Source organism: Crotalus tigris, unplaced genomic scaffold (assembly GCF_016545835.1).
Source record: "Crotalus tigris isolate CLP2741 ecotype Arizona unplaced genomic scaffold, ASM1654583v1 scf7180000017666.379230911805:20528666, whole genome shotgun sequence".
Classification (NCBI taxonomy): domain Eukaryota; kingdom Metazoa; phylum Chordata; class Lepidosauria; order Squamata; family Viperidae; genus Crotalus; species Crotalus tigris.
In genome coordinates this window covers 4084483-4095576 of record NW_024096552.1, presented here as the reverse complement: position 1 = coordinate 4095576, position 11094 = coordinate 4084483, and the positions used below count along the sequence as shown (strand labels likewise).

At 43.7% G+C, this 11094-nt stretch overlaps 1 protein-coding gene across 1 annotated transcript; it reads left to right on the top strand.

The window, feature by feature from the left end:
- The first annotated feature begins 361 nt into the window (after window positions 1–361).
- On the top strand, window positions 362–10721 carry LOC120305128 (zinc finger and SCAN domain-containing protein 2-like). The gene is made up of 2 exons (XM_039336545.1): window positions 362–458; window positions 8271–10721. Exon 2 carries the CDS (start codon window positions 8807–8809, stop codon window positions 10079–10081), a length of 1275 nt encoding a protein of 424 aa, XP_039192479.1. The 5' UTR covers window positions 362–458; window positions 8271–8806; the 3' UTR covers window positions 10082–10721.
- Window positions 10722–11094: the final 373 nt, after the last annotated feature.

The following is an 11094-nucleotide window of genomic DNA, read 5'->3' as shown; positions in this document are numbered from 1 at the left end:
GTTTAGTTCCTGCAAGTGAAACTCCTAGATCAGTTGCAGTGACGATGAGGGCGTCCCTGCGAGACCCCAAAGGGCAGACGAGCGCTGGGATCGTCCTGGAGAAAAGTGATGGACGTGGTGGCTAAGAATGGAAAACACCTCTTCATTAAAACATCTTAGAAACGCCGGAGAAAGAACGAGCGTATTTTCAGGCTCACGTCACTAGGCGGAGCTCTAACACAACGACAGAGCCAGGAAATCGTCCATATAATCAGCATAGCTGCTGGCTGAGTTGCGACATCCAACCCGAGGGAGAGCAGCTAAGGTCAAACGGAGTGAAAACCATAGAGTATTGCTAGATAGGACGTCGAGGAGAGGACAAGGGCTGAGGAACTTCCTCTTCCGAGTCATCCACGGGAGGATGGAGAGATGTGGAGCGGCTGTCCTGCTCTTCCCAGGGACGAAGCAGCAGCTGGAAGGTGAGTGGAGGGCAGGTCGGAGGAGAGGGGGAGCAAGTAGATTTGCCTGGTTGTAAATCTCCACGGTGTAAAAGCAGAACAATCCACGGTGTAAAAGCAGAGCAATCAAGAAGGCTGAAACATGTCGTCTCCTTCTGTTTCCAAATGTTTTTGCACTTATGCTGCATGACTAAAACTTCTGCCTGTGATTTTCTGCTGGGAGATGGGAGATGACACGATAGCAATATTCCAACGTCCCAATATTTGAGAGGCTGCCTCAAAGAAGAGGGAGTCAACTTGTTTTCCAAAGCAGCAGAAGGCGACATAAGGAACAGTGGGTGGAAAGGAATCAAGGAGAGAAGCAACCTGGAACTAAAGAGAAATTTCCTAACAGTGAGAACAATTTAACCGGTGGAACAGTTTCCCTCTAGAAGTTGTGGGTGCTTCATCCCTGGAGGTTTTTAAGAAGAGATTGGCAGCCACTTGTCTGGAATGATACGGGGTCTCCTGCTTGAGCAGGGGCGTGGGCTACAATTCCTACAAGGTCCTTTCCAGCTCTATTCTGATTGATATACGTAGACATATGGAGGCAGAAATATGTAAATTCTTTTTTTATATATATAATTATTTTATTAAATTTTGTAAGGGTAAAAAAGGATAGGATCAATATGGGAAAAAGGAGGGGTGTGGAATTTGGGGTAGGATAGGGGTAAATGCAATAATGGGGGCAATCTCCAACAATAATTTTCTGCTTTAACAAATAAGTTTCCGTCCGGGTCTAAGTATTAAATAACATAATCCATATCATAGTCAGCAATCATGCAATAAAGTTAACTGTAACCGTCATACTAAAATTGATAGACTTATTTTAAATAGGTAAACAAAATTATTAAAATCTCATTATCATTAGTACATTCTCAAATGATCATAATTATCACATCATTTAAACACACTAAAAATAACAATATTATTAATCTAAAATCTAAAACTTAGTTAAAAGTCCATCATTTATATATCTCTAAGCATTGTTAATTTTTTTCCCAAGTTTTCAAATAAATTGAATCATCTTTCTCTTTAATTTCCAGTGTTAATCTATCCATTTCTGCACAATCTAAAATTTTAGTAATTATAGCTTGATCAGGTGGTAGATTTTCATTTTTCCAAAATTGGGAAATACTATTTTGCAGCTGTTAAAACATGTAATATTAAATAATCATTCTCTTCACCATAATCAGATCTTATTATTCCTAGGAAAAACAATTCCAGTTGAAATTCTATCTGTATTTTTGTCATCTTTTCCAGCCATGTATGAATCTTAAGCCAATATTTCTTTGCATTAGGGCATGTCCACCAGGTGTGATAATAAGTGCCTGGCAGTTGTTTACATTTCCAACAAATATTCAATACATTTTTAAACATTTTCACTAATCGAACTGGTGTCATATGCCATCTATAAAACATCTTATATAAATTTTCTTTATATGTTGCTGCCTTAGTAAGTCTAATGAAATATTTAAATTCTTAGGTGTCTATTTCTGTGGGCATATATGTGTGAATTTTATAAACGAATCAATATTTTAACTTGCATTTTGCTGGTCTTCTATATGCCAAGTCAATCATAAATAATGTTAATGTCATGGTTCCGATAGATCAGGGATCTGCAACCGTAAACACTCCAAAGAGCCACTTGGACCCGTTTCCCAGAGAAAAGAAAACACTGGGAGCTGCAAAATTCTGGGAGCGTGCATACGAAGGGGGAAAGCTTGATTGAAAAGTTTAATTAAAAAGACATTGAGGTTGCTGTGCATGAGCGCTGTCTCTCTCTCCTCTCCCTCTTTCTCTCTTTCTTTCCTCTCCCTCTCTCTTTCTCTTTCCTCTTCTCTTTCTCTGTCTTTCCCTCTCTCTTTCCTCTCCCTCTTTCTCTTTCTCTCCCTCTTTCTCTCTCTCTCTTCCCTCTTTCTCTTTCCCTTTCCCCTTCTTCTTTCTCTCTTCCTCTCCCTCTCTTTCCGCTCTCTTCTCTCCCTCTCTCTCTTCTCTCTTTCTCCCTTCTCTTTCTCTTTCTCTCTCCATCTCTCTCTTTCTCTTTCCTCTCCCTCTTTCCTCTCCCTTTTGCTTTTTCATTTTCTCTCTCTCCCTTTCTCTCTTTCTGTAAATTCATTCATTAATCCAGTCCGAGTGCCGACACGCGCCCACACACACCCATTTTTCTATCTTGCTCTCACGGGATCAAGAGGAGGAACCAGCCCGAACGGAATGGGATAAATGAACATGGCTACCTTAAAAGCCTGCTGCATCTCAGGCACTCCACCACACCTGACACACCACAGACATTTATACTGGCGTGTCTCTCCTGCCCTCTTCCCCCACTCAGAGTGTGTGTGTGTGTGTGTTAGAGAGAGAGAGAGAGAAACACCTGTGCGTCCCTTCTCTCCCTCCCTGCCGCGGTCCCGCCCTGAAGTCGCGCTTGGAAGCAGTTGCCCTGTTTTGGTTCCTGAGCAGCAGCAGTGACCGGCGTTCCCGCCACTCCCCCGTGAGCAATGGAGTTGAGCTATCTTGGCAAAGCAGATTCGCTGGGAACCTTACTGGTGGTGGTGGTGGCAGCAGCAAAGCTTTCCTCCACACCATTCCCCCTTCAGACCCTTTGTGCCAAACCAAGCATCTACCCATGAAAGTCTGAAAATGCTCATGGGATGGACTGGACACGTTTTACGCCCCGAATAAGAGGGGGGCGTTCTTTGGGGGGGGGGTTGAATCCTTTGTAGAGCACTTGCTTCAGTTCAACAACTCTCTCTTTCCCCACCCTACCCCACCTTGGCTCCTGACCCTGTCCAGCCTTTGAGCAATTGCAATTGCCGGGCAGTGCGATGCTGGGGGCAGGTTGAGCAATGAAAGCTCTTGAGGTACCGCCAGGACTGTCTTCCCACCCGCTCTAAACCTTGGTTTCCATTTTGCAAACCTTCCTTTGCTTTGCACCGGCACTCTCCATTCTAAATGGGGTGCTCAGTTGCTCCAGTGGAATTTGCACGTTTAATTCTAAGGGCTCGTTCCTGCCCCCTCCACCCCCAACCTCCCGCCCGCTTGTTGATTTATGGAAGCAAATTTACCATCCAAGAGACGGTAATCTGAAACTGAGCATCGTGTGTGTGTGTGTGTGTGTGTGTGTGTGTGTGTGTGTGTGAAAGAGAGAGACAGACAGGCACTTGCGCCTCTCTCTCTCTCTCTCTCTCTCTCTCTCTCTCTCTCTCTCTCACTCACTCACTCACTCACTCACTCTCATCTTCTGTTTACCTGGCCAGCCAGCCTCACACTCTTCTCCGACAAGCTGACACACCATGGATATTTTGATTGGGCTGGCTTTAAATCGGCGCTCCTCTCCTGCCCTTGCTGCGTCTCCCTCTTCCTTCCCGGCAGCCGGGACTCTGGTATACCTTCCCGGCCAGTGGGGCCAACATTAGCACCAACTGAGGATCGCAGGGCCTGCGCTTCCTCGGGGCTGTGGCTTGCAGGAGGGCTGACTCGCTCAGTGGAGGCTCCGGTGGGCCGCTCCCAGGAGGTATCCTGGGGTTGCCCCGTGCGGCTCCCCGGCCATGTGCACCTGGGACAGGGCCAGCCTGGGAAAGGGACTTCCTGGCTGTGCTTTTATTCGGGGGTGGGGCACCCGGGCACCAGCTGGCCAGGTGAGCAGAAGATTGGGGGGAGAGAAAGAGAGAGAGAGAGAGATTGAAGCGAAGTGCCTCTCTCTGTCTGTGTCTCTCTATCTGCAAATGGCGGAGGAGGACTGGAGCCTGGAGCCACAGGAGAAGTCTGAAAGAGCCTCATGTGGCTCCAGAGCAGCAGATTACTGACCCATGCGATAGATGAAACCCATCAAGAGAACTTTGAGGCAAAATTCTTCCTTAAAGTACATTTATTCGGGATACAAAGTATCGGCCTACATAGTTGCACCCAAAAACTAAATGCCCTTCCCCCAGAGACAAAGTAACAAAGTACAACTCCCACCCCCAATTAACTGTCATAAATCACATTCCCCAATTAGCTTAAAGCAGGGCTTTTCAACCTTTTCACAGATTGTACCCCTTTTAGGACATGACAATATTTGAGTACCACCAGTGCTTGGCAAGGTGTCAAAAACTTGATGACTAAAAAAAAGGGGGGGGGATTTTGGGTTTTACTTATTAGATTCATTTGTTGTTATAGAAATGGCTATTTTATAATATTATGGAAAAATAAACAGTTGAGGTTCAATGTTAATGCAGCTGCAGCTTCCTCTTCCTCAGTCTTCTTAGGCTCATTCCCGTCCCCTGCAACACTTGACTAGCAGCTGCGTACCACCTGCACGTGGCAAAGTACCACAGGTGGTTAGCGTACACTGGTTGAAAAGCCCTGGCTTAAAGCAGGGGCTTTCTCCACAGCCCACCAAAACGTTATCAACTTGTCCTTGGATTTCCACAGCAGTGTTATTATTATGGCTAGCTGAGCTTACATTCCAATCCCCCCCTCTCTGCTGCCCCTAATTTGTAAAAGAAGAAAAAGCATGTTAAAGGAATAGAGAAAATGGCTGCATTTTCATCAGTTGTCAGAGCGGAAACATCCTGTGTTAGCAGCATTGACAGAGGTTAAACTAGAATTTTGATGTTTTCATAGTAATATACATTATTTTTTTGCTGCTTTCACACTTCCTATACCCATTTGTTAAACAATAATGAAACTAACCCATTAATATGAATCTTACACATAAAGAGGATGCCAAGAAGAGCACTCTGCACAACAGAGAATGAGAAGCAGCATTCAAATGCAAGACAAACCATCACCCAAAACCTTTTCTACTTCCTGCATGCAGTTTGAAAATTTTTCTTCTTTCTCATCAGAGAAAAGGGAGCAAATACTCAGAGTAGTTCCCTTATGGTTCATGGAAGGACCCATATAGGAGAGAAGCTCTATCCATTGACCCAATGTGACGAAAGATTTAGCATGAACACTAATATGGTAAGACACAAGAGGACTCACGCAGAAGAGAAACCATATGAGTGCTCAGATTGTGGGAAAGGTTTCGTAGCGTGGCCGCTGTCCAATCGCCGCGCTTCCTCTTAGGAGGGCAGCATCAGCTGCCAATGCAGTGGCGGGGAAGGCGAAAGGCAATCCCGCCCACCACATCAACCTGGCAGGGGTAGAGTGGGAAACCGAATGGTACCAAAAACAGTGCTCTGAGCCTCAGTGATATAATTTTAAGTGAAGAATTAAAAATATTGAGGACTACGTTGTTAAGCTAACAATTAGGCATAGAGAGTTTAGCAGCTTCTGTGATGTGAGGGCCATGTGCAGAGCGAATTGATTATAGTTGTGCTTGGGTACATCATACTAGCTAAGATGTGCCTGATTATTCTGAAATCATTGCAAACATCATGAACAAATCAATAAATTACAACAAAAAATAAGGGCAGAGGGGGATAGAGTTTGAACAATGGGAGATGTAATCGGGGCGGGGAATAATGTATTTGCTTTAGGTGCTTTGGATAGGTTGGGATGGTCCCTGCGAAACCCCAACGGACAGACGAGGGCTAGATGGTCCTGGAGAAAAGTTATGGATGTGGTCACTAAGAGAGGAAAACGGCTTTTAATTAAAACAGCTTAGAAATGCCAGAGACAGAGTAAGCGTATTTTCAGCCTTACGTCACTAGGTGGAGCTCTAACACAACAGCAGCTTCGGCGGTGGATGAGTTGCGTCATCCAACCGGAGGGAGAGGAGCTGAGGTGAAAGGCTTTAAAAGCACACAGTATTGCTAGAAAGGATGTCGAGGAGAGGGGAAGGGCAGAGGAACTTCCTCTTCCGATTGATCCTCTTCCGATTGATCCGTGGAGGGATGGAGGCGTGGGGGGGGGGGCAGTTGAAGCAACAGCTGGAAGGTGAGTTGAGAGTTCAGAGGAGAAACCAGGAGCAAATAGAGCTGCCTTGTTTCCTCCGGGGTGTAAAAGCAGAGAAGCAACTAGGCTGAAACTTGTCGGCTGCTACTGTATAACATTTCTTTTTCCAAAAGTTATTACACTTACGCTGTATGATTTAAAACTTCTGCCTCTAGTTTTCTGCTGGGAGATGGGAGAAGCTAAAATTTAAAGGCCTGGAGACTAAACATAGGAAGAAAGGTTGCAGGATTTGGGTATGGCCAGTCTAGAGAAAAGAAGGATTGGGGGGGGGGGACATGATAGCATCGTTCCAATATTTGAGGGGTTGCCACAAAAAGGAGGGCATCAATTTATTTTCTAAAGCACCAGAAGGCAAGACAAGAAACATTGGACGGAAACTAATGAAGGAGAGAAGCAACCTGGAATTAAGGAGAAACTTCCTTACAGTGAGGAATAGAATAAAATAGAGCTGGAAGGGACCTTGGAGGTCTTCTAGTCCAGCCCCCTGCTCAAGCAGGAGAACCTACAACATCTCAGACAAGTTACTAGCCTCTTTTTAAAAATCTCCAGCGATGGAGCACCCACGATTTCTGGGGGCAAGCTATTCACTGTCAGGAAGTGTCTCCTTAGTTCCATGCTGCTTCTCTCTTTGATCAGTTTCCAACCATTGTTTCTCATCCTGCCCTCTGGTGCTTTAGGGAATAGTGTGAGCCCCTCTTCTTTGTGGCAGCCCCTCAAAACTGGAATACTGCTATCATGTCTCCCCTATTTCTTCTTTTATTTAGACTAGCCAAACTCATGTCCTGCCGCCGTTCTTCCTATGTTTTAATCTCGAGGCCTTTGATCATCTTAGTTGCTTTTCTTTGAATTTTTTCCAAACTGTCAACATCTATTTTGTGATATGGTGACCAAAATTGGCTGCAGTATTTCAGGTGTGGTCTTAGTAGGGTTTTATAAAGTGGTACTAATATGTCGCGTGATCTTGATTCCATGCTTCTGTTTATACCAACCCAGGATTAGCTAATGCTGCACACTGGCTTTTTTGGCTAATGCTACACCCTGATCGTCCACTAGAACTCCAAGGTCCCTCTCATAGTTACTGTTTTTAAGCCAGGTTTTGCCCAATCTCTACTTGTACCTTTGATTTTTCTTGCCTAAATGTAAAACTTTGCTTTTCTCCACATTGAAACTCATTTTGTTGGATAGCGCCCATTGTTCAAGTTTGTCAAGATCTTTTTGGATCCTGAGTTTGTCTTCTAGGGTGTTGGCTACTCCTGCCAGATTGGTGTCATCTGCAAATTTGATGAGTTCCCCTTCAATTCCCTCATCTAAGTCATTGATGAAGATATTGAAGAGTACTGGGCCTAAGACGGAACCTTGTGATACCCCACTGCTTACTTCTCTCCGTGTGGATGTAGTGCCCTTGAGGACTACTGGTTGAGTACGTTTTGCCAGACAGCTACAGATCCATCTGGTGGTGATGTTGCCTCCAGAGGTTCTAGGTGCTTCATCAGTGGAGGTTTTTAAAAAGAAACTGGGCAGCCACTTGTCTGAAATGGTATAGAGTCTCCGGCTTGAGAAGGGGGTTGGGCTAGAAGATCTACAAGGTTCCTTCCAGCTCTATTCTAATTGATGTACGGATTCGTATGCACACAGATATAACATAAATCTTAGGTGTCTATTTCTGTGGGCATATGTATTGATATATATGTGATCTATCCCAGCCAAAAGAATTTTATAATTGAATCAATATTTGAATTTGGATTTTGCTAGTCTTCTATCTACCAAATGAATCATAAATAATGTTAGGAGTTAAACTAGAATTTTGATGTTTTATTGCTAATATAAGGTTTTTCTTTTTCCTGCTTTCGCATGTCCTGCACCCATTTGTTAAACAATAATGAAACTGACTCGTTAATATGAATCTTACAGACAAAGAGGATCCCAAGAAGAACACTCTGGACCACAGAGAATGAGAAGCAGCATTAAAATGCAAGACAAAGCATCAGTCAAAACCTTTTCTGCTTCCTCCAGAAATTTTGAAAACTCTTCTCCTGTCTCACCTGATGAGAGACAAGGGAGAGAATAACAAGAACAAAGTTTTGAGGTGGAAAAAATAGAGCATGTGCAACTAAAGGGAACATAACGTAAGAAGTCAAGGGGGAGAATATCAAAATTGTTAAAAAAGTGGACATAACTGGAAGTCAGTGGGAAGGAAGAGGTTCCTTGGATAGCTAAAATGGACAAGCTTTAATTAAACCCTTTCAGGAAGACTTGACTTGACTCAAACAACCTCCAAGTAAGAGATCAGAAACATTTTAGTAGTGATGGAAAACCCCCACAAACTGCCTAATGTGGGAAAAATAGAGGTTGCGGATCACAGCTGATTATGCAGGAGATGATCCACCTAGTGAAAATGATACAAATGTTTGGAGTGCGACAAAAACTTTACTCAGAGTAGCTCCCTTATGGGTCATGGAAGGACCCATATAGGAGAGAAGCTCTGTCAGATGACCCAATGTGACGAAAGATTTAGCATGAACACTAATATGGTAAGACACAAGAGGACTCACACAGAAGAGAAACCATATGAGTGCCCAGATTGTGGGAAAGGTTTCAGTCACAATTCAAACCTGGTGATACACCAGAAGACTCACATAGGAGAAAAACCATATGAGTGCCCAGATTGTGGGAAAGGTTTCAGTCGGAATTCCCTCCTGGTGATACACCAGAGGACTCACACAGGAGAGAAGCCATATGAGTGTCCGGAGTGTGGGAAAAGTTTCAGTCAGATATACAACCTGGTGACACACCAGAGGACTCACACAGGAGAGAAACCCTATGAGTGTCCAGAGTGTGGGAAAGATTTCTCTTCGAAATTTGTTCTTGTGAACCATCAAAGGACTCACACAGGAGAAAAACCATATAAATGTCGTCATTGTGGGAAAAGTTTTAGTCAGAATTCTTACCTGGTGAAACATCAGAGGATTCACACAGGAGAAAAACCCTATGAGTGTTCGGATTGTGGGGAAAGTTTCACTCAGAATTCCAACCTGGTGACACACCGGAGGACTCACACAGGAGAGAAACCCTATGAGTGTCCGGAGTGTGGGAAAAGTTTCAGTCAGCATTCCAACTTGGTGACACACCAGAGGACTCACACAGGAGAAAAACACTATGAGTGTTCGGATTGTGGGAAAGGTTTTAGTCAGAATTCCTACCTGGTGCAACACCAGAGGACTCACATAGGAGAGAAACCATATAAATGTCATTGTGGGAAAAGTTTTAGTCAGAATTCCCACCTGGTGAGTCACCAGAGGACTCACACGGGAGAGAAACCCTATGAGTGTCCAGATTGTGGGAAAGGTTTCTTTTGGAAATATGACCTGGTTAGACATCAGAGCACTCACACAGGAGAGAAACCATATAAATGTCGTCATTGTGGGGAACGTTTTAGTCAGAATTCTGTCCTGGTGAAACACCAGAAAACTCACACAGCAGAGAAACCCTATGAGTGTCCAGATTGTGGGAAAGATTTCTCTTGTAAATCTAAACTGGTTAGACACCAGAGGACCCACACAGGAGAGAAACCATATAAATGTCCTCATTGTGGAAAAGGTTTCAGTCAGAATTCCAACCTGGTGACACACCAGAGGACCCACACAGGAGAAAAACCTTATGAGTGCCCAGATTGTGGGAGAGATTTCAGTAGTAGGTATAAACTTTTAAATCATGTAAAGTGACACAGCACAGTAACCATTCAAATGCCCAGATTATAGACAGTGTTCCTCTGAATTTTGTTTCTTGTCTGTTACTGGAAGCCTAGCTGAGAAATTAATTTCTTGCATGATTCTTTTTAGTCAAGCGTGTTTTATTAAACATGAGGGAAGAAATCTCAGCTTGCTTTGTCTGGGCCAATGCAGTCGCTCCCTTTCACGGAGCCATGATGAACTGTTGTTCTGAGCCAGAGAAAGCGAGCTTAGATCTGTATTAGGTATCTTTGCCACCTTGAGTTATTTCTACATATAATCGCGGGGTATGTATCTTTATTTGTTAAGAAAATGTATGTGGCACCCCAACTCCGAAATGCTATAGGGTTACCTGCCTGAGAAGGGGGTTGGACAATGACTTCCAAGGTCCCTTCCAACTTTTTTTATTATTATTATTATTATTATTATTATTATTATTATTATCATCATCATCATCATCATCCAGCAACTTGCAAATGGGCAGCCTCAGCGGGAACATTTTTCAGATTCATCTCTTTTTCCTCTGATTTATTTAAAATACTTATATAGCCATCCATATAATAACAAATTCTGGCCAGCTGCCAGTCAATAGTTCTTAAAAAAACATATTAAAACCATTTTGTTCTTCTCTGTCCATGATTGTTTGAGGAACTCTTTTTTTTTAACTTATTCTCCCGTTAATACAAGGGACAGGAAGGCCAGAGCTTCTTACAGAATTTGTCTGTTTAGTAATCCAAAAGATTTGTAGTTGTAATAGACATAACTAAGGAAGTCTAATCAGCCTCCATTTCATTGATTTTGTACAAGTACTTACCGTGTTTCCCCAAAAATACAACCTACCCAGAAAATAAGATCTAGCTTGATTTTGGGGGTTGGGCCTAATATAAGCCCTCCCCTCCCCCAAATAAGCCCTACTTAAGACCCAGCCCATTCTGTCCCACCGTAGGTTTTTTGGCAGGCCGGATCCCGTGCCTCCCACCCCCCTGCCTTGACTACTGCCAGTGCAG